Source organism: Anolis carolinensis, chromosome 2, assembly GCF_035594765.1.
Source record: "Anolis carolinensis isolate JA03-04 chromosome 2, rAnoCar3.1.pri, whole genome shotgun sequence".
In the NCBI taxonomy this organism is placed as follows: domain Eukaryota; kingdom Metazoa; phylum Chordata; class Lepidosauria; order Squamata; family Dactyloidae; genus Anolis; species Anolis carolinensis.
The window spans coordinates 53,022,067-53,046,792 of record NC_085842.1 but is presented as its reverse complement, the minus strand read 5'-3'; the positions used below and the strand labels follow the sequence as shown (position 1 = coordinate 53,046,792).

At 39.2% G+C, this 24,726-nt stretch overlaps 1 protein-coding gene across 8 annotated transcripts in view; it reads right to left on the bottom strand.

Moving 5' to 3' along the window:
- Nucleotides 1-24,726, bottom strand: part of cntn4 (contactin 4) — a 727,084-nt gene that overhangs the window by 9,172 nt on the left and 693,186 nt on the right. For 6 of the 8 annotated variants that reach the window (XM_008105345.2, XM_008105346.2, XM_062969728.1 and 3 more), the window contains 6 exons: nt 23,208-23,328; nt 13,556-13,714; nt 12,065-12,214; nt 10,947-11,017; nt 4,883-5,117; nt 3,714-3,829 (listed from right to left, as the gene is read on the bottom strand). In XM_008105345.2, the coding sequence (XP_008103552.2) occupies nt 3,714-3,829; nt 4,883-5,117; nt 10,947-11,017; nt 12,065-12,214; nt 13,556-13,714; nt 23,208-23,328 (852 nt within the window). The remainder of the gene's footprint in view (nt 1-3,713; nt 3,830-4,882; nt 5,118-10,946; nt 11,018-12,064; nt 12,215-13,555; nt 13,715-23,207; nt 23,329-24,726) is intronic. The other 2 variants (XM_062969727.1, XM_062969729.1) reach the window with 1 other exon arrangement.

The window sequence follows — 24,726 nt, the reverse complement described above, 5'->3', positions numbered from 1 at the left end:
TTCAAGATAGTCCTTTCATGCATGAAACCAGCAGTCAGCACATCTGACTACTGCAGCAATCTTTATGAAGGTCAACTTTATAGCCCTTAAACATACCACTTGAGTGCTTTGAATACCAGATATGGTTGTCTTCACAGACCCACAGCAGAGGACAGCCCCCCTGCAAAAGCCATTTTCTATTTTAATGTCTAGTTCTATATTTTTTGAATGCAGTACTAAACTTTGAGGGAGTGGGATGCTTACTATATATGTGAGAAGGTGGCTCAAATACAATATGCACCAAAATTGCTTCTAGTAAGGTTGTGGCCCTAGGCTCTGTGTTGATTATTTCTGATCTGTTTATTTGTGGATTCCTCAATTATTTTTCATACATGATGTAATACAAATGGCAATCACATGCAGAAGATCACTGACCTCCATTGGATTGGTGTTTCGGCTTTAAACAATTTAAACATGCTTTCCATACTTTTATTACTATTTCAGATGAAAAGTAATGTAATGGACATAGGAGCTGAAATTCACCCATTTTAGAAGTGAGTGCATTACACACAGAATGGTGGAAGAAAGGGAGGGTGAGTTGAAAAGTAGTTGGTAGTTAAACAGTCAGTTTAGTAAAGGTTCATAGTAGCTAGAGAAGTAATGGTAATACAATGTGTTGTCGAAGGCTTTCATGGCCGGGATCACAGGGTTGTTGTATGTCTTTCGGGCTGTGTGGCCATGTTCCAGAAGCATTCTCTCCTGACGTTTCGCCCACATCTATGGCAGGCATCCTCAGAGGTTGTGAGGTATGGAGAAAACTAAGCAAAGAGGTTAATATATATCTGTGGAAAGTCTAGGGTGAGAGAGGTCAGTGTGAATGTGTGTAGTTAATCACTTTAATTAGCATTGAAAAGCTTATCTGCTGTCTTCTTCCTGCCTCTGGGGCATCCTTTGTTTAGAGTCGTTAACTGCCCTTGGTTGATTCATGTCTGGAAATCCTCTGTTTTCAGAGTATTGCTTTTTTATTTACTGTTCTGATTTTTGAGGTTTTTAATACTGGTAGCCAGATTTTGTTCATTTTCATGGTTTCTTCCTTTCTGTTGAAGTTGTCCACATGCTTGTGGATTTCAATGGCTTCTCTGTGTAGTCTGACATGATAGTTGTTAGAATGGTCCAGCATTTTTGTGTTCTCAAATAGTATTCTGTGTCCAGGCTGGTTCATCAAATGCTCTGCTATGGCTGATTTCTCTGGTTGAATTAGTCTGCAGTGCCTTTCATGTTCTTTGACTCTTGTTTGGGCGCTGCGTTTGGTGGTCCCTATGTAGACTTGTCCACAGCTGCATGGTATCCGGTAGACTCCTGCAGAAGAGAGAGGATCCCTCTTGTCCTTCGCTGACCGTAGCATTTGTTGGATTTTCTTCGTGGGTCTGTAGATAGTTTGTAGGTTGTGCTTCTTCATCAGCTTCCCTATGCGGTCAGTAGTTCCCTTGATGTATGGTAAGAACACCTTTCCTCTGGGTGGATCTTTGTCTTGACAAGAGGGATCCTCTCTCTTCTGCAGGAGTCTACCGGATACCATGCAGCTGTGGACAAGTCTACATAGGGACCACCAAACGCAGCGCCCAAACAAGAGTCAAAGAACATGAAAGGCACTGCAGACTAATTCAACCAGAGAAATCAGCCATAGCAGAGCATTTGATGAACCAGCCTGGACACAGAATACTATTTGAGAACACAAAAATGCTGGACCATTCTAACAACTATCATGTCAGACTACACAGAGAAGCCATTGAAATCCACAAGCATGTGGACAACTTCAACAGAAAGGAAGAAACCATGAAAATGAACAAAATCTGGCTACCAGTATTAAAAACCTCAAAAATCAGAACAGTAAATAAAAAAGCAATACTCTGAAAACAGAGGATTTCCAGACATGAATCAACCAAGGGCAGTTAACGACTCTAAACAAAGGATGCCCCAGAGGCAGGAAGAAGACAGCAGATAAGCTTTTCAATGCTAATTAAAGTGATTAACTACACACATTCACACTGACCTCTCTCACCCTAGACTTTCCACAGATATATATTAACCTCTTTGCTTAGTTTTCTCCATACCTCACAACCTCTGAGGATGCCTGCCATAGATGTGGGCGAAACGTCAGGAGAGAATGCTTCTGGAACATGGCCACACAGCCCGAAAGACATACAACAACCCAATGGTAATACAGTTAGTGAAGCTTTAGATCAGGAAGATAATGAATGATAATGTAGTTTAATAATAACAACAGTAATTAGTTGCCCACTTCTCCTCAAGGTCCCTGTAAGGAAAGCACACACACATTGGGAGCTGAGAAGAGTTTGGATTTGAACCAAATAGAAGTTATTTGAGGGATATAATGAATACAATGTGTATCTTATATATGTAATGGGTTACTTGGAGGTTTAGTTATCTGGAAAGATATAATTGTGTCCACAGCAGTTGGATAGTCAAGATGTTTTAAGGTATAGGTATTTTTTCGAAACCTATAATAGTACTTTTATAAGCATCTTTTAAATGGGGTTAAATTTTAATGTATATCATAACCTAATGTGATAATACAGCATTATCACAGGATGTCTACGGCCCACACCACTGGAGAAATTATACTGTTTACTTGGCATTGCACCACCTGACATCCACCAGGAAGTAGCAGCCAGCAATGAAAGGACCAAGGCATTTACATCTCTGGCCCATCCCCTGTTCGGATATCAGCCAGCATGCCAATGCCTTAAATCAATAAATAGTTTTCTAAGATCTGCAGAGATACTCACAGGAACACCTCAGCAAGCAAGAGTCCAAAAGTGGCAGGCTAAAACCTGAATCCTCAACCCATAGCTGATAGTGAATGAGAGACTCCTTCCTGGGTACACAGAAGACTAGGTGACTTGGAAGGTGCTGAACAGACTGCGATCTGGCACCACGAGATGCAGAGCCAACCTTAAGAAATGGGGCTACAAAGTGGAGTCCAGGACATGTGAGTGTGGAGAAGAGCAAACCACAGACCACCTATAACAATGCAGCCTGAGCCCTGCCACATGCACAATGGAGGGCCTTCTTATAGCAACACCAGAGGCACTCCAAGTGGCCAGCTACTGGTCAAAAGACATTTAGTATAATGCCAAGTTTTTAAAACTTTGTGTTTTCAAATACATTACAACTTGTATCCTCGGTTCGCTTCTGACATGATAAATAAATAATCTAATTAAATGCTGTACTGATGTAGATGGGTGATTGGGATTCTATACTAGTCACTGACCATAAATAAAAACTTCATCTGATTTGATACAATTGTGACACATAGTGACTCAGACTAGTTAGTTAGCTTAGTATTGTTGTTGTTATATAGAAGCCTTGTAATGATACTTTTTTCCTTGTAAATGTTTAATGTCTTTCTGAGCTAAATCTATGAATAGAGTTGCTAGGTTGCAATCCTGCCCCATGAGATACAAGGTTAGATAAGCATTAGATGCTTAGAGAAATAAAACTGATCCCTAAAATGGAGAGGGCATGGGTCCATTTTGGGGATCACTTTATTTCCCTTAAGCATCCTTGTCCTTGGGTTAAACAAAGAAAGAAGAGACAAGGAGGCAGGAGCCTCGGTGAAAGGTGTTCCACATAATTATAAACAGTGTGTAATATAAGGCTGTTGAACAGAGCAATTTATATCAGGCAGCTAATGCCTTTCGTGTTCCTACCTCATAGCCCTGTATTCTTCCTTTGCTCTGTGTTTCTGGCAGCATGGACCAAAATACTTCTACTTCTGAAGCAGACATGCTTCTGGCAAAGATGCTGGTTGGAGCTTTGTTGGGCTCTAAAAAAAGGAACAATGGTTTGGTGGTAAGTTCATGTTAATGGTTACACCTCTTCTTTACCACAACTCTTTGGAATGCAATGTAAAAGCCAGGAGTGTAGTTAACACAGAACAGAAGTCCTCAAATTTTTAAAGTAGAGGGCCGGTTCACAGACCCTCAGACTGCGGGGGGGGGGGGGGGGGGGCAAACTATAGTTTGGAAAAAAAACCCAAATTCTTATGCACACTGGACATACTTTATTTCTAGTGCAAACAACAATGAAAGAACAATACAATAAAATGAAGAACAATGTTAACCAACAGTAACTTACCTATAAATCAATGGGAAGTGTGGGCCTGCTTTTGGCTGATGAGATAGTCAAATTAATTAGGATTATTGTTGCTGTGTGTCTTCAAGTTGTTTTAGACTTAGGGTGATCCTAAGTCTAAAGTTTAGGGCGAGGGGCGGCCACATTCAGCCCATGGGCCTAAGTGTGGGGACCCCTGAGCTAACAGCTATAAAAAAACTATAATGCAAACACAAATGTCTTGTCTCTGCCTTCCAAAACTTGCTGTCCTCCACATAAAGTTCACTTCATCCAACAGCCAGGGTAGCCAATGAGAATAAGTGGAGTAGTGATCCAGCACATTTGGAAAGCACCAGAAGGCTATCTTATTACAATTATAACTAACACTATCTTTGACCAAACATGAAACTCATTTGTACACACATACCACTTGTGCAAATTGCCAACTTTAATAGAACTATCCTGTTGCCATTAAACATAGAATTAAAAATTCAATTTGCAAAAGTGTTTTGGCCTGAGAACAATTTAATATTGGCTGTTGCTAAAATTACTGCTCTCACTCTTTTTGAGTGATCAATGAGAATGTCATCATGATTAATATGCATTTACACAAGATGAAATCTAAAATTGGATGCATGCCATTCTTATAAGCAGGCATTGACATCATCTGAACATACTAATAATAATATACATACAAGGATGTTTCATAAACAGCCAGCATGTCAGAAATGCAACATTGCTAGGCTGTCCTCAGGGAAGACTTTACCTTCGTCAGCTGAATATACAACTGTGACATGGCTGAACGGACCTTCGCCTCTGTTGTTGTACACACCCACTTTGACTTCATATGGTGAAAATGGTGGAAGGCTCTCATTCCGAAACACATACTTGGAGGCATCTGGAGAAGCCACTACTGTCTGCATCCAACTGATTGTGCCAACTGGACGAAAAGCAACCACATAACCAAATCCACCTCCATTCTGTAACTCTTCGGGAACTGTCTGTAACAAGAGGAGAAACATGAAAGTAGCCTAATGTGTACAATGAATTTACAAAAAGGCACAGGAAAATACACCTTTGAGAAATGAGTGGATTTGTATAGTATATATTGTCAAATGAAATAACTATTGAACCAAAAATTATCCCATGTTACAGCTGCTATAAAATTTAACAGTGCATTCCCTTGAAACTGCTAGCCCTAAAATGATACAAGAAACCCACTCAAACATCATGTACAGCTAGTAATGAATGTGGAAATATTTCACCTGCTCTCTTGAGGGCAGTTTCAAAAATCTAAAAAGTTTCTAAAAAACAAAGAGCTTGGCCTCCAATTCACAAAAGGGATGTATATACTCATCCAGAAGAAAACATGTTCTTGGAACTTTGTTTTCTACTTTTGCTACAGCAGTTGTCAGTGCTGAAAAGAGAAACTTTGTATATCCCCTCCTGAGATATAACTCATAAATATGATTGAGAGTTCTACCTGTTACATACTTTTGTGATAGGACAAAGAAGTATTTAGGTCACTCAATAGTCCACACAATCATTAATGGGGCTTCTAAAAGCTTATTTGCAGAGATTTTAAAAAATGTCTTGATTTTTATCAGACAACATTGTAGCTTAATTCAGATCTGTGACTGCGGGTATAAAGGTAAATAAAATAGGTATACATCAAACATTAACTGATAACAAATTGGCATTTAAAGGCTTGCTAAACAGACTGATTTGGCTTCTTATAAAGTACAGCCGAAGCATTTTCTGCAGTCACTGTAAACGCTCCCCAACAGATTCCTGTAAATGTCTGTAACAGCCTTTGTGTGACATTGAGAAAACTTCGTTGGCAATGTCGGGATCCCAATATTGAGCTAAGGGGGCCACATTTGGGGTCAGGACACAGTTCAAGAAACAGTGGTTTAGACAACCCTGTGCTTGATTTTTTTTTCCAGACCTCTGCTTTTATGTCCTTTTACCACTATGGTTTTCAGACTATGTTGAGGGAACAAACCCATTGCACTCTCCATGGTATGGAATGTATTATGATGTGGCCTTCACAAAAATGTCTTTTACTTTCAGCAGTGCTTTCTGTCACTCATGGTCAAGCCATGCCTTACTTTGGGGTGAGATGCCTGCCTTGCTTTGACCATGACCTCCTCTGGTGTCCTTCTACAGCATTATGCTAAGGAAGAAATAGACAAAGAGCTTTCTTGTTCGCTAGCTGCTATGACCACTCATGTAAACAGGAACACCAATAAGCTTCCTGTACATTCAAGATATTTTAGAATAGAATTTGAAAACTATGATGGTTAACAAAAGGAGAGTATAACAATTGAGATCCTTTGGATGACACAGAAGAGTTATCCACTCACTTATGGGTTACATTTTCTAAAGCCGTATTAGTCATAGAATCATAGAATCATAGAATAGTACAGTTGGAAAATACCTCATGGGCCATCCAGTCCAACCCCTTGCCAAGAAGCAGGAAAATAGCATTCAAAGCACCCCCGACAGATGGCCATCCAGCCTCTGCTTAAAAGCCTCCAAAGAAAGAGCCTCCACCACAATCCGGGCAGAGAGTTCCACTGCTGAACAGCTCCCACAGTGAGGAAGTTCTTCCTGATGTTCAGGTGGAATCTCCTTTCCTGTAGTTTGAAGCCATTGTTCTATGTTCTAGTCTGCAGGGCAGCAGCAAAAAAGCTTGCTCCCTCCTCCCTATGACTTCCCCTCACATATTTGTACATGGCTATCATGTCTCCTCTCCGCCTTCTCTTCTGCAGGCTAAACATGCCCAGCTCTTTAAACCGCTCCTCATAGGGCTTGTTCTCCAGACCCTTGATCATTTTAGTCGCCCTCCTCTGGACACATTCCAGTTTGTCAACACCTCCCTTCAATTGCGGTGCCCAGAACTGGACACAGTATTCCAGGTGTGGCCTGACCAAGGCAGAATAGAGGGGGAGCATAACCTTCCTGGATGTAGACACTATACTCCTACTGATGCAGGCCAAAATCACGTTGGCTTTTTTAGCATCCACATCACATTGTTGGCTCATGTTTAACTTGTTGTCCATGAGGACTCCAAGATCTTTTTTGCACGTACTGCTGTCAAGCCAGGCGTCCCCCATTCTGTATCTTTGCATTCCATTTTTTCTGCTGAAGTGAAGTATCTTGCATTTGTCACTGTTGAACTTCATTTTTTTTTTTTTTTTTAGTTTCGGCCCATCTCTCTAGTCTGTTAAGATTATTTTGAATTCTGCTCTTGTCTTCTGGAGTGTTAGCTATCCCTCCCAGTTTGGTGTTGTCTGCAAACTTGATGATTGTGCCTTCTAACCCTTCGTTTAAGTCGTTAATAAAGATGTTAAACAGAACCGGGTCCAGGATGGAACCCTGCAGCACTCCACTAATGACTTTTTTCCAAGATGAAGACGACGCATTGGTGAGCACCCTTTGGGTTCATTCGCTTAGCCAATTACAGATCCACCTAACCGTAGTTTTGCCTAGCCCACATTTTACTAGCTTGTTTGCCAGAAGGTCATGGGGGACTTTGTCGAAGGCCTGAAATCCAGATAGGCTACATCCACAGCGTTCCCTGTATCAACCCAACTCGTAACTCGAAAAAAGAGATCAGATTTGTCCGGCATGACTTGTTTTTGGTAAATCCGTGTTGACTATTAGCGATGACCGCATTTGTTTCTAAGTGTTCGCAAACCACTTCCTTAATGATCTTTTCCAGAATCTTGCCTAGTATCAACGTGAGGCTGACTGGACGGTAATTGTTTGGGTCGTCCTTTTTTCCCTTCTTGAAGATAGGGACCACATTCGCCCTCCTCCAATCTGCTGGGACTTCTCCCGTTCTCTGAGAACTCTCGAAGATGGTTGCCAGTGGTTCTGAAATAACTTCAGCTTCAATATTCTTGGATGTAGTTGATCTGGCCCTGGGGATTTGAATTTGTTTAGAGCAGCCAGGTGTTCATGAACAACTTGTTTCCCTACTAGTACTAGTAGCTGAAATTTGGCAGATACTGTGTGGGTGAATTTGCCTTCTGTCTTTTCTCCAGTGGGGAAGAATTCTTTAAAAGTAGGACACTTACTATAATTCCTCATTCTGAAAATTTGAATGGGCCTATAATCATTTTGGCCTAATCTTAGTTGGCACATTTTCTTTCATAGAAATTTGCTCACACTTAATTGAAAATAGTTAATTTCTATCTACATACAGCATTGTTCATAGCTGTGATCTGCCTGAATATGGACCCATTTTGCTTTCTTGCACTGATTTCACAGGAGTATTTGATTAAGTATACTGCTATTTGGAGCCAGTGGCAAAACAGCAATAACAATAATATCTTACCATTCCCATGCTTCTTATATCCTCAGGAAAAAACATAAACTTCCATTATTTCTGAGGATTTAAAACTGTGCAAATCACTGCTCAGATTCCAAAGGGCTCTCCATAATGTTATCCTGTGTCCCCTCTGCTCCCTTGTGTGCCCTTTCTACTTTAACAGCACAGCATGCAGTTAGTTCTGAAGAAAGGGCATGACCTAATTTAACTCTACTGTAAACTCCAACATGACAGTGAGTGCATGGGGAAGTGTGATGCAGACTAGCAGGCAAACGCTGTCTGATGCCAGAAGCCATCACATCAGATTTAGGTCACTAGTGCATATACTCCAATTATCTAGTCTCAGTAAGGAAGCCAAGGAAATGAAAAGCCTCATTGTGTGGAATATCATTATTCAGAATGCCACTTAAGGGCATTTTTACATTTCACTGAAGCCACCCAGATTAACATTGGAATATAGCTGCCTCTTGTGGACTTCAAGACGGAGGTGGGTTGGTGGAGGTGCTTTTTTTTTTTAATAAAACATATACATTGTGCCTATTTCAGATTTTGGTTAAAGTATTAAACTTTTAAACCTTTTATTTCATTTTTAATTTTCATATGTTTGTAATGATTTTTAAACTAATTTTAATTGGTTACTCTTAAAAACCTGCCCAATCTCTCCGATCATCAGGGGAGGCCCTCCTGTCGCCACTGCCTATATCTCAGGGCCGCCTTGTGGGAACAAGGGAGAGGGCCTTTTCTGCTGTGGCCCCCCGTTTGTGGAACTCACTGCCCATTGAAATTAGGCAAGCCCCCCACTCTTTTAGCCTTTAGGAAAGATTTAAAAACATGGCTATTCCGGTGTGCTTTCGGAGAGTAACTGTTCTTTTGTTACTCCCCCCAACATTTATCCTCTAGACTGTTTCACTATCTGATGTCCCTATCCCCCGAGGTTTTTATTCTGATCCCTTTCTCACCCCGAGTTTTAACTTAGTGTTCATGCGGCCCGCCCTTGTTATATTGCTTTCTTGACTTTGTGTTGTACTGCACATTTTTATCTACTGTATTGGTTAATTGTATTATGATATGTTGTTTTTTATATTTTGTTATATTGTATTGTCCTGGGCATGGCCCCATGTAAGCCGCCCCGAGTCCCCGTTGGGGAGATGGTGGCAGGGTATAAATAAAGTTTTTATTATTATTATTATTATTATTATTATTATTATTATTATTATTATTATTATTATTATTTTATTAATTATGCTGCTTAATTATGCTGCTTTTAGTTGATGGCTTTTGTGATCCACCTTGGGTCCCAATCCAGGCAACATATAAATGAAATCAATACATGATATAGTAAATAAAATGCTATCAAATGTCTGTGTGGAAGGAATCAAGTGGAAATAATTAGCTCTAATAAGAGCTGACTTGAGCACATTGAGCAAACACTGAAAAACAAAAATTGCTGAAGAAACAACAGCAATGTCTTTGGATACTGCTGTTAAGTTCAGGAATTCCTTTTATTTTATACTTGTCTAAAGAAGATAAATATGGAAAAGAAGTGCCCTTGCCTACAGGGAGTGGATGGTTTTAGCTGGCTGCTTCTTCACTCATATGAAGAAACAATTATCTTAAGAGATCTGGATTTACCTATTGTCCAGACCTAGAAGAAAAGGGGAGGAGGGTCAAAAACCTATCATTAATACATAAAGGTAAACAAGTGGCCAATTCCACAAAGCAGTTGTGTCATAGCTTCAGCAACCATAAAGCTTCACATCTAAGTGTAAGAAAGTACTTCACTGTGAAATTTGGAAAACTGAGGAAATTGAAGTATGTGTGTGTGTTCACTTGAATACATGTGTTAGTCTAGTTAGCCAGGATGGTTTTATTTAAAAATACATAGTTGAGTATCCTTTATCCAAAATGTTTCGGATGAGAAGTGTTTGGGATTTTAGGTTTTGGAATACTGTATTTTCATATACTATATATGTATAATGAGATAACAACAACAATACTTTATTTATACCCTACCCTATCTCCCTATGGAAACTCAGGGTGGTTATCTTGGAAATGGGACCCAAGTCTAACACAGAATTCATTTGTTTATCTATACCTTACACGCGTATCCTGAAGGTAGTTTCACCCACCATATTTTAAATATTTAACAATTTTAATAATTTCTGTGCTACTGAACTATCATAAAGCAAAGGTGCCACTGTGTCAGACAGTCATTTCAACAATTCTGAATTTTGGGATTATTTCTAATTTTGGAATTCTTCACCTGCATCCTGAACTTGCAGCTTTGGGCTATTTCTCCTTACTGTGTTCCATGGCAGTTGCAATTGACCCCCACAGGGACAGGTGGAAGAAGTAGACAGTTGCCATAATTTGACAAACTGTTCTTCTCTTGGTTAAATGCTGTCTGATACAATGACTTCAAGTCTGCATCTGACAGGTGTGGCTCTAAAAGCCATAAATGCATCCCTTACCAAATCCAAACATTACTCACCTCCCAGGTTATCACCAACTCAGACTTAGTACCACCACCTCCACTGACATTAGCTGGAGTTACTTCAGGAACTGAGGAAGAAAAAACAAATATTGCAGTGACTTGACTGTGGACAGCTAGTTTATCTATATGAATTTGATGTGGATATAGAGAGGTTACTTGATTATTTGTGTGTGGGGGAGGGTTGAGATACATCAATCAACAATCAACAGCAGTCTGATAATATTTGCACAATTTTGTTATTCCTAAACATTCCTTTCCATTTTGAATTTAAAACTGAGGGGTTTTTAAAAACTCTGTTACATTGTGTTTGGGTTAACTTGGCTTTTCTGCCACGAAGGAGATAATAATAATAATAATAATAATAATAATAATAATAATAATAATAATACGTTTTTTTATATCCCACCTCCATCTCCCCCGAAGGGGACTCGGGGCGGCTTACAGCAAAATCAGATACAAAACAATGATAAAATATGAAACATCAAAGAACAATAACGAAACCAATAGTAATATATACACAGTAACCGAAAAAACACAACGCGGTATTAAAAGCAAATCAGTATTTTGTTTCGGAAATACAAAATTAGAAAAAAAAATCCCAAAGTTGATTTTACATGGCAGGTGGGTCAGTATACAGACTACTTAATTTATGTTTTCAGAAGGCATGAGGATAAACTCTCTGCTATTGCTTCAACACAAAAGATATAAATAATATTGTTATTTATATTAGCACAAATATAGAGGGCCTATATACAGACATACATACATACATACATACATAAGAAACATATGATAATCTTAATAAATCTGTACTCCCTGCCTGCTTTTGCTGTGTTACACTATAGGTTGGTGCCAACATAGCATTTAGAAAGTATATTGATCTGCATGACATTGTCCCTTCTGAGAGAGGACTCTATTCTCTATGTTTCAATATAAGGAGTTGCCAATACACCTGTAATAAATCCATAAAAATAAAAACTGTTTGACATATTAAATAGGTTTATCTCAGCCTTATACAAATGATTGTGAAAGTCACAACAAGTAAATGTTGCTATTTGTTGGAAGAATGAAATATCGATGGAGATGCCAAGTGACATGTTTCCATGCCTACTTACGAGCCTCTTCAGTTCTCCGCTTCTCAGATGGTTTGCTTGGCTCTCCTATCCCAATAAGGCTGGCAGCAACCACTCGGAATTCATACTCAACCCACGGATTTAAACCCACCACTGTTGCTGTAAATGTGTTTCCATCAATGACCTCTGGCACTGGATGTTGAGGGAAAATGCAGGTAAAGAAAGTATTAGTGATTGTGTCCAACAGTTACTGTAAAAGACTGTGAAATCTTGATTTGAAATATGAAAATAACATAGGGGCAGATCAGAAACAGACAAAAGTTGGCCTGACAAAGCTCATACAGGAGAAGAATAGGAATTTCACAAATGTCTCCTCCTTTCAAAAGCTTTTGAATCAAAAGATTAGCAAAAAGCACTCATTTTAGATGCCTTGTAACATCTCGATCATGCAACAAGTGTGTTCTTGAGTGATTTATTTCAGTCTTTAAAAAAGTCCTGTTCATTAAAGTCTTATTTAGAGTGCCATATAAAATCCAGATTATCTGCTTTAAACTGGATTATATGGCAGTGTAGATTCAGATAATCCAGTTCAAATCAGATAATGTGGATTATCTGCTTTGATAATCTAAACTATATGGCAGTGTGGAAAAGACCTAAATCATATTTTGTTCATCTTGGAATTTGTGGTGTTTGCTTAGCACGTACCAGGTTATTTTTCAGTAACTCATACAAGCAATCCCGAGTTACAACCAAAAAAGGTTCTGTAGGTTTGTTATTAGGTTGAATTTGTATGAAGGTCAGAACAGGTACATTTTAAAAATGTAGTTCCATTTTAAAAAAAAGTTTTGGATAGCCTAGGGGAGGGTTAAGCCACCCTGTAAGGTTTGTTTTGCTGTCCAGTAGATTTCACCTCACTTTCTGTCTCTTTGATAATTGGATTTTGAAAAATTTGGCTTGTTGTGGAAACAAGGATTGGTGATAAAACTTCAGTGGAGACACCTTTTTCCCATGATCATTCTGACAGAGGTGAATTTCCCTTTCCAGAGGGAGATTTCCTTTCACTTCCTTTTGCTTCATCTCTATTTCTAACTAGGAGTCGCATGTAAGTTGGATGTTTGTATCTCAGCGACTGCCTATATGAGCAAATTTATTCTTCTTAGAAACTGTAAAGCTGCTCATGTATTTATTTTTATTCTTATGTGTTCAGTAAAGTCTGTGAAACGCAGCCCTGTACGAAACACTAAGAACAGTTTGCTAAGACACACTATTGCCAAGGTTCAAAGTCCCTTGTACATATGCCTTCTCAGAACCTTTATGATAGTGGTTCTCAACCTGTGGGTCCCCAGATGTTTTGGCCTTCAACTCCCAGAAATCCTAACAGCTGGTAAACTGGCTGTGTTTTCTGGGAGTTGCAGGCCAAACACCTGAGGACCCACTAGTTGAGAACCACTGCTTGATGAGTTTATACATATATCTGGAGAACACCCTCATAATAGTAGATAATATTTTGTGAGATATAGGTTTTTTATGTACCTGTATTAACTGCTTGCCATCCCACAGAAAATGGGGTCCTTGCTTGAACCACGTATGTTGTGATAGGGCTGCGATTGTCAGGTCCTGGCCTCCAAGAGACCTGAGCTGTGGTGTCTGTGATTTCATCAATTGTCACAGCTTCAGGCGGACCTGGTGGACCTATTATAGAATAAGCAAACACAATTCAAGCTGAATCAATAAGATGTACTCAATATATATCAGTCTATAGAAATATTTTGCAGTTAAGATCAAGAAGCTGCATAGATTTACATTTCAGCTCAAGTACATAATGTATGTGATGGAGAGCTTTCAGCATGCACAGAGGTTATATAAAATGGATCAAACACTGAAATCACCAGGCTGCTTTGGATATTGTATTTTGGATCTGAATCTCCTTCAGTGTTTTCTACCAAAAATGAATTTCCCTTGTGTGAATTTCCTCCCTTAGCTGTAGTCTGGCAGAAATCATCAAACATTAACTAAGGTGACTGAAGTTAAATCTTTTTCTTTTCATTTCTAGTGGATAAAAGTGTTGTATTTCTTTAGCAGACAGAACTTGCTCTTGCAAGCTCTCTTTTATCAGTTTCAGATTATGAGCTGCTTCTAACTGACTGCATTTTTTTTTAAAAGGCAATAGGCTAAAGAAAATGAAGCCAATGCTGCATTTTGTGATGCTAAAAAAACACATGGAACACGAATGCCAGGGAGTCTCTCAGAAATTGTTATGTAGAATTCAGAAGTAGGAAGAAAGAAGACGTAAGACTCAGGCTTTTGTTAGCGGACTGCCTTTTTTTCAGTGTAATTCTTTGTTGTAAAGTAAGTCTCAATATGTTCAATGGGTTTTTTTCTAAGGAAGTGCACATTCAGTTGGAGTGGTACAGTGTATCCTTTGTAACTCTATTAAGAAGTAAGTTTCATTAATCTAAATGTGTCAGATAAGTGGGCATAGAACTGCAGCTTTACACTATTTTATGGTTTCTCTCCCTCCTTTTAGGAAGATTATAGTCAAATGCAGCCATTTTCCAATCATCTCTTTTTTTTTTTTAGAGTGGTAAAATCACAAGCATCAGGTTATGCTGATTGATTATTCTCTTAAGTTTGAGTCTGATTTGTTCTCTTTGAAATATGGCTTTTCTTTGATAGCGGGCTAGAGAGGGGAAGTGCTGGATTTCACCATGACAATGAGTACCATCTATCACAGGACTGTACAATCTGTGGTCCTCCAGGTGTTTTGGATTTCAGCTCCCAGAAGTCCAAGCTGGTTTCTGGGAGTCGGAGTCCCAAACACCTGGAGGGTCACAAGTTATGCAGGGCTGATCTACCATATCCTTCTGGAATCACCATCTTGTAGTCAAATTTAACTAAATGTTGCCAGAAGGTAGTCTTGTGGGGTTATTGTTTGCCCTTTGTCTTTTGACATAATGCTATCTACGTGAATCTTTTCAGTGGAATAAGGTTGATTCTCTTCAGTATACTCCAACTGTGTTTTTCTTTGTTCCACTGATGCCAGTGAGGAAATTCTAAATTGTTCCTAGATGCATCAAGGGAATAGCTGTAGGTCAAAAAATGTTCAGTCAAGACAAGACAAAGATCTTGTGGCTATATTTCCAAATTACCACCAACCCACACATGGGAATACAATTTATTCTTAATTTGATGTTATACTCCTTCTAAAAGATAAAATGTTGAACACATGGTGTTCTTGGATCCATAATTATCATGCAGATGCTCAGAGTATCTTTGTCCACACAAGTCAGCTGCATTTTCAACTTCAGGTTGCCCTTGAGCAGATATTGTTGCTACACTGTTGTTTAGTGTAGACCAGGCATGGGCAAACTTTGGCCCTCCAGGTGTTTTGGGCTTTAACTCCCGCAATTCCTAACAGCTGGTAAATTGGCTGGGATTTCTAGGAGTTGAGGTCCAAAACACCTGGAGGGCTGAAGTTTGCCCATGCCTGGTGTAGACCAAATAAATAAAATAATGTATTTTTAAAAAAATCAAAATTACCAATTTTGGAATGGATTTCCCAGCTCCCTTTCTTGTTCTCAAGATCCATTCAAGAAACTGGACCGTACTTATACAGCCCCAAATATCTTGTGGATCAGAACTTCAGAAAGATGCTTCCACTCATATGAATGTTTTGGAGACTGCAATTGTCATGATTCCCACTTATAGGCCCCACCTTCTATGGAAATTTTAGTTGTGTAGCAGCATTCTGGGCTCATTCTTTCCTGATTTCTAAACAGCTGGTAAGAACTTCCTGGTCTGCCAAACTGTCAGAGATTATTGCCACTTTTTGATTTGAATGTTCTACTGCTTTGTGGATATTGCATTTTATCTGTTTCGTTTTTTAGTTCTTTCTACAGCTTTACTACACATTGCCTTAAACATTCATTGATACTTAATCTGGTGTTGGACTGATCGATCTGCCCATTTTATAATAGCCCCATTCTTGAGGTGTCGCCAATGCTATATTGCACTTTGTCCATTTTAACTGTGAAATTACCTTCCCCATTTCGGCCCATTTCGGCACATGTTGCACGTTGCCTGGGTTCTATGAATTAGTCTCCAGTGTTAATATTGTATGTTTTATGTTGATTTTAACGATTGTTTTTACTGTAATTGATGTTTTTATTGGATAACTGTTTTATTGCTGTGTTTTGATATTTGATTGTTTTATCGGGCAAGGCCCCATGTAAGCCGCCCCGAGTCCCTTCGGGGAGATGGGGCGGGGTATAAAAATAAAGTTATTATTATTATTATTATTATTATTATTATTATTATTATTATTATTATTATTATTATTGTACATGGAGAGATGATTAAAACATTGGATAAATACATTAATTAAAAATACAGAATTAGATTTCCAGCCTCTGCTCTTATTGGTCTTCCACTGAACTTTTTTTGTGGTTGGCTGGTCCATTTCAAAAGCAAATTTAGTGTTTTCATTGATATATACATTAGTTGACCTTCTATATCTGCAGATTCTAATTCTGAGTCAACTAACTGAAATCGAAAATATTTGCAAAATAACCCAAAACAAAACAGTGTGGGATGTATGATCTCTCCACCACTTCAGCTGTTTATGATGGCTTCACGAAAGGACCATTGGCAGAAGCTGTTCTGTGGTGCTCCCCTGATGACAGTGAAGAAGAGGCTGAGTCAGGGAAAATAAGAGAGAGGAATAGAGGGAAGGAATGAAGAAGACAGGGAGCCAGTTGGATCAGAAACTCAAAGCGTTTACTTATGCTAAGCTGAATCTTCTCAAAGTCTCAGGAGCCGCCCTGGAGTCTCTTCCCATGGAAGCTGACACACAAGGCAGGTGGCAGTTTCTTAGCCATTGGTTGTCAGGATGGGCACTTGACCATCCATGGATTGGGTTTCTGCACCGAGTCTTGGAACCAATCCCCTATGGATAATTTATGCATTTAATGAAGATATGATCATGTGGGGTATAATATGTATAATTGAATTTTTGATTCTTCTCCAATATGATATGATGAACCTAAAGACTGGAAGATTCTGGCAAATCTCAGTGGATGTCATTACTTTGCATCTGGTTCTAGGAAAATAATCAGGAAAAGTTAGTTACATATGGATCTACAAAAATGCTTTCATAGCTAAGCTGATACAGGATTCCAGTCAAGCCAATTAAAAATGCCAAGATTCCAATTCATCATTCTTAATTTAGGTTTTCAATTCCTTAAAAAATTGACAGGGTCATTCTCAAATGTTCTTTCAGACAGTGATCAGCATGTTACAAATAAAATTGTGCTATCTAGTTTGTGAGAATTCATTGTGACCATTCTGGAATGGGAACTTTTCAATGAAGGCGATAACCCTACATACTACAAAGAAGATGGGACTTACATCTGAGTAAACAGGATTGTATTTTTAAGATCTCTTGGAATCCAGAAACATCTGGGCAGCTGCATTTGATGTTAGTAAAACATTCCATGTTATCTTCAAAGACAACATTGTGAAGAGCAAGTTTTAGTAGTCTAGTAGTGTGCCTTCCGGACTTTTCTGCATGCTAAGGCAAATCTATAACAAGATCTTCTTGGCAAGATTTGTTCAGAGGGGGTTTGCTTTTGCCTTCCTTTGATGCTGAGAAAGTGCCACTTGTCCAAAGTCACCCACTGGGTTTCCATGGCTCTGTGGTGAGACAAACCCTGGTCTCCAGAGGCATAACCCAATGCCCAAACCACTATACTATATTGGCTCCTAGTCTAGTTTGGATGCAGCTGAACTGTGAATGACTGTGACAAGAAATGTATCTACACTGTAGAATTAATGCAGCTTGACACCACTTTAACTGTAGCATTACAAGGTCTTTAGCTTTCTCTATCAGTAAGTGCTAGTGCCTACGCACACTTTGCAATCCATTGAGCCATGGCAGTTGAAATGATGTCAAACAGCCTTAATTCTGCAGTTTAGGTGCACCCAAGGTTGCTTTCTCCAGCTAAAGGCACAGCAGAAAATTACCCAAAGCTGGAAAAAAAACACATTTGGGACTGACATCATCTGCTGGGTGTTAAAAACTTCCTTGAGAATTTATGGGATTTATTTCAGAGTAAGCTACTGCAGGGAAGATCTCTGAGAAGTGAAAAAGCTTATGCTAAACTTAATTAGTTTGTCCCTATGGTGTGAACATTCTTACTGTTTTTATCTTCTGGGGGTTTCAGGCAAGTATGATGATGTACTGAATTTGGTACCCTTCAAACCTATGCAGTCGTAATTCCTGAAAGGGAATCTCAACTATATTGATCGATAAGGGCTTCTTTTTAAGTCAAGTTCTAGGTCAGCTTGTGTTTGATAGAGTAGGCATGTATGTGCCTTTGCATCACCAGCTCCTATTAATAGCCAAGGATAATGCTGGAGTCTTCTCTCCTGCTATCCAGCAGATGGTGCAGTATGCTAGGAAAATGCTTTTTTGGTTTGTGTCTGTTTGTGTGTGTGTGTGTGTGGGGGGGGGGTATGAAAAGAAAATACATACAAAGGAATAAACTCATTAACTACATTGCTGCTTCTTTACCATATATTTTCTTCTAAAAAGGGTCCTAGTAAAATTTAACATTACTCCCTACAAAATGAAGCATATACTTTGAGTTAAGAACTCCAAGTGTTATGGATTTAAAATATTTAGCAGCCTAATTTATTGGTATTTAAGCTGTTCATTGGCCCTCGTCCTCATTAAATGGAGTGTACGTTTACTGCAGTAACATTATATATTTGCTCCCATGGGGGAACAGTTGATAAACCGTTGCTGTCTTCTTAAACGGACAGTGATCATCTTTCTCATTTTCCTTTCCCATCCCCTCCATCAGCTTCACTTCTCTGTTTTGCAAGGCATTAAGTAAAGACTACAGCATTCTTATCCCAAAGGCATAATCCAACACGCTGAACACACACTGGCTAATGCCAGTAATTTCAGTCTGAATAAAACAATATACTGAGAACAAATGGACTTTGAGGCCCAAAGGCAAAAGAGCTAGGTTTGGTTGTTACAATATTGCTAGCTCTTGTCCCAAGGGATGAAATAGCATGGAATCTCCAGGCAATCATGCAGGAACATGCTTGAGAATAAATTTGAACAATCTAAAACACCAATAGATATTAATTAGTAATCAAAATAGTTTAATAGATTAAGTTCAGACATCAAAATAATCTAATCAATATAAATTCATCTTAATATTAATATTAATCCATTAATATACAGTTCTCTCTCCACATTTGCCGGGGCAAGGAACACAGAGGAAAAACCGCATATACAAAATTGCATAGTTTTCTCAAGTGTTGACTCTAAGCTTACTCTCGGGTGGAATATGGTAATTGAGTCACACTGGAGGATCTAGACAGAAAATTTAAATAAAATTTCCAGTAATCAAATCCACAAAAGCCAAATCTGCAAATGTGGAGGCCCCACTGCATATCTATTAATTAATTCATATTTTATTAATGATTATATATGGAGGATTTGCTATGTATTAATAGATATTAAGCAATAAATACATAGTCTATATAAGGGAAAGATTCATAGATCTATAGCAGGTATGGGAGCCGGATGAGGCCCCTTGGGCTCTTTTCTCAGACCCTCCTATTTCTCACCATCCTATCCTTTTTTCCTTTCTTCTCTCTTTCCTTCTTCCTTTCCTCCCTCTTTCTTTCTCCTTCCATCCTTCTCTTCCATCCTTTTGTCCTTCCTTTTCTCTTTCCTCCCTCCTTCCCCTCTCTCTTTCTCCTTCCTTTCTTCCTTCCCTTTTGTCTTTCCTTCCTTCTCCCCTCCCTCCCTTCCCTCTCTTCATTCTCTTCCACCTTTTCTCCTTCCATCCTTCTCTTCTCTTACAAGAGTGTCCCATTGAGGAGGAGGGGGGGCTGCCTTTCTGCTGCTCTAGAGGCCAGGGCACAAAGGAGCAACGGGTTTAAATGGCAGGGAAAGAGATTTGACTGAGAAGATTCCTTGAGAGTGGCCTAGGCTGCCTGGGAGTGGAGGCTCCTTCTCTGAAGGCTTTTCTGCAGAGTCTGTCTATTGGGAGGACTTTGATTGTGCCTTCTTGCATGGCAGGGGGTTGGTCTGGATGCCCCTTGAGGGTCTCTTTCAGCTCTAGGATTCTAGGATTCTATATTATTATAGAAGCTCATTGATACATATTTTTCTCCTGTCCACCATCTCATCCTGATCAAGGCCAACCCTATTGGGATCCAAACATTTCCCGTCTTTCCTTCACTTTCTGCCCCCGAAAGAGAAGAGGAAGGAGAGGAAAGGGCAGGGAGGGGACTTGCGTAGAACTCCCTCCCTCCTGGCCCACCCAGGGCTGGAGCCAAGGGGGGTGGGATGTAGGAATTCAAACAACCCCCCCCCCCCCAAAAAAAGTTTCACTTTAAAAAACAAACAAACTAGTTTACTCATGAATTTTAACTGGTTAACCAAATCCCCATGAGTGTCCACTGAAGTTTATCTGTCTTGAGTGTCCACTGAAGTTTATCGATGGAGCCTGATTTCTAAATTATTTTGCATTATAGAATGACACTTCATGATTTGCTAAAAAAAAAAAAATTAACCCCACCTGAATTTTTTTTCTGGCTATAGTCCTGGGTCCACCCACCCCACTCCGACCCACCGTGTGACCTCCAAGTTAGAAAGTTTGCCCATGCCTGATCTATAGACTGATGATCTAATGTATTAGTAGGTTACAATGATAGTAGATTAGAATAATCTAGAATAGTTTGGCTTTACTCATGCAACCAGTTCTGTTTAATATTTCATATGGAAGGTCAAGATTACCTCTCTCTGTGAGATGTATTCTACTCAACAACAAAGAGTGTATCTATGCTGTAAAATTAACACACTTTGATAGCACTTTAACTGCCATGGCTCAATGTTACAGAATTATAGAGATTGTAGTTTTATAAGATCTTTAGCTTTCTTTGAGAAAGAGTGCTGGTGCCTCACCAACTACAGCTCCCAGCATTCCATAACATTGAGCCATTGCTGTTAAAATCCCATCAAACTACATTAATTATACAAGGTAGAGGCACCCAAAGTTTTAATTAAACTGTTCACTACCATTTGAAATTCTATGAGCGATAGCAAGAGACACAGCTTTCTCAGTTACTCATCTCACTGTGAAGATGAAGAATTGGATTGTGTTCACTGAAATCTATTGGTATATTTGCCAATGTTCCTCGGCTATTTTCTTCTAGTTTTATATTGTAGTTGTCCAGGTTTTTATGTTTGATTTTTATTGTTGGCCTCTGTAGATTCAGATAAAAATGCAGCATAGAAATGTTTAAATAAATAACAAATATTGCCACAGTACCGCCTTTCCTGAATATAAGCTTTTACCATAGATGGCAGCCATGAAAGCTATGTTATATATAATGTATATCAATACATTTAGTTGCCATAGCTCCCTCCAAATTATTCTGGGAAAGAATGAATGGTGAAGTTGTAAAAATGCTCTGCTAGAGATCTTTCAATCTATAATTCTTAGGGAAGGGAAGAAGAAATCACTGTTAAATCACTAACTTAAGCCTAATGCTATCCTGGTTCATGTTTTATAATAGCCAGTACAAATCCCCAATAAAACATCAAGCATGCTGGGACACTCAGCATCCTGGAATTTGATTTTCAGGAGGGGAGCAACTGATATCGACTATTTCAAGTCAATTTTATCATAAATATTTCCTGCGGAAGCAACTGTTTTAGACACAACCTTTCTTCCCCAGTCCTACACTGAGCAAAAGAAAAATGCTGCAAGTTTTGTTTGCAGTATTCAGTCTGCAAGCCCAGCAGAATAATGATCAACTCTGACTCTTATCAGGTAAGGAAGTGAGCTCAGCCAGTTGTATGACCCATGTCATCTCGCCTCCTCCTGTCCACACAGGAAGGAAGACCCTCCTGAGGCGACTCACCTTCGCAGAGGTACCCTGCCAGCCCCCAGATGAAGTCTGAGCAGTGATGGCAGAAGGTTCCCACTGCCACCCTGCCCTCATCACTGAAAGGCCAAAGGGTCACACTCCGATGCCCAAAAGCTTCCATACAGGAGCAGGAAGGATAGGCACACAGAACTGTGCTGATGAAGCATTGTGTTCCACAAGAACAACAAAAGATCACCCAACAAGGGTGCATTTCTTCCAAAATGTATAGCTGGCTTGTTGTTACACCTGGAACTCACCTTTTTGTCATTGCAGAGACATCCCATTTTAAAAGAAACTTTTTGAAGGCATGCGAGTAACCCATGGTTTATAACATGCACAGCAAGTGCTGGACTTCAGAAAAAAACTAAAGTATTGGCTTTGTATGTAGGCATTCGGAGAATAGGTTGACATGAAATTTGACTTTAATTGTTTGGATCATGACTATGGGTTAATTACTAAGTATTAAATCAAAACTCAGCACTTTATGTTTTAATATGTTATGTTTTTAATCTGTTTCATTGTTTTATGTGTTTTACTTCCCTATATGTTTTGATTGTTTTATACTTTGATAGGGTGTTTTATTGTTATGTTGTTTTTATTGTAATGTCTATGATACGGCATTGAATTCTTGCCTTGAGTCCCCTGTGGGGTGAGAAAGGCAGGTTATAAATGAAGTAAATAAATAATAATAAATGTGCAAAATTCAGATGTCTGCCCCTGGGCAACAGTGACACAAAGGCCCCTGGTTATAGATCATATATTTCCAAGAATTATCAACTGTATTTTATCACAGCAGTCTTTTTATCATGCAGAGGTAAATATTTTACATTTGTATGGAGGATGCATGTTAAAACATCTTTTCTAGAGGTGACTCCTGCTTACCTATATGCACACAATCCTTAGGATTTCCATAACACCATGCTGTTTTCAAAGAAAAGTTGCTTCTGCCCACATCAGCATCTTGCAAATTAACACCGTCAGCAGTATTTCAATTGCCGATGAAAACTAAATAAATTATTAGTGGCTGTTGTTACAGTCTTAGGCTGGATAAAGGACATTTCCCCCTCACGGTTTGTACAAATTAATAAGCTGGGACACCTTTTTGGGGATACTAGTTAGAGCGATAGTGAATTCTCTCAAGCTGTGTGTTATGTTATTATTCACAGCAGCAGTCAGTGCGAGCAGTCATTTTGCAACAACAACAACAACAGCAACAAAATTCAAATACCTCTTACAATCAGGTCTGCAGCAGCCGATAGCTTGTCCACACTCGTTTGCACCATGCAGACGTATTTTCCAGCATGATTCAGCTGGATGCTTCTGATCATCAAATCACCAGCTGAATCCTGCTGATAAAGTAGGGGAAAGTGGTTACAATTACTTTTTAATGAGCTCTAAACATCATTATCACATGAAGGACACTGTGGCTAATGGATTTATTTTACATCAGCTGACAAAAACATTTGTAAGGCAAGCCATGGCCTATTTAAACTACGTGAGCGTTCCTTGAAGATAAGAGCCAAAAGTAGGGTTGGCCCTCGGTAAGCGACGCAAGGAACTTTAGGTCAGTTAAACAGTTTACCTCAACTGTCGCTTAACAGAAAGGCCAGCGTTTGCTTCTGCCATGCTCGAGACTTCCAATTTACAGCCTTCATTGGTATTCAGATGTCTTCATTCTGCTTACTGCTGTTTAATCATCAAAGACCAACCCAAATTATGAAGCATCTGCAATACTTTCCCCAGCTTAGTGCTCCAGCCAGCATTTTGACTGTCCAGAGTTTTTGCATTAAAAGGTCACAAGGACAGCACTCTAGGAGGAAATTTTGCATCACCTAGCATGAAACAACGATAATTTGTTTTTCCAAATGCCAAACACTCATGTCTGATTAGTAATTGCATGGAACTAATTATGGTTCTCTGTGACAGTGTCCAGCCAAAAATATTTTCAACCGTCTGCCAGGCACAATGCTTACAAGTTGGATATAATTCCACTTGCAAGTCTTCTATATATATATGAATTTGGTGGCACAGGTAGGTGTGATTGAAAAGAACAGCTGTTGTGATTGTTGATGTGTGCCCCTGTGGGGCAGAATCTTTTATGATGTTTTATTTTCTACAGATTTTAGTCTTTTAATACCAGTCTGAGAACAAGGGAGGGAAGTTTAAAACTGACACTTCCCTCTTCTCTGTAGGATGAAACCAGTATGGTCCAATGAATATAGCATTTATGGGACAGCTGGTTCAAGTAACATCTGCACCATACAGTCATTTTTGGACAAATTGCTACCTCTTTATCTCAGCTCCTCATTTCAACATGGTGGATGACTTGTTTATAGTGGCACTTGGAGAGCAAACAAAATACAGATGGTAATGCACTTTGCAACCCAAAAGAGCTTTATAAATAGCCATCACTAACAGTGATTACATAAGCCTTGCAGAAGCTTGTTTTATCACAATAAACTGGTTTTTTTTTCATCTGGGAAATACTGCCATGGCAGGGTCAAGACAGAAGATAGGATGCAGGATTCTGGCTTGAATCTTTTAAACCAAAAAAGAGACTAAACTTGAGTGGAAGTGTTTATGTTTGGAATCCACCTATCCTCTTAATAATGTGCAACCCAAACTGAAATTTTTAAACCAGGGTTGAGCAAATGACTATGTAGACCCCTGATGCCATTGACTCCATTTTGTTTTTCCAGCTACAGGGGCTTGATTCTGTCATTATACAAGTTGGAGATGACTATTCA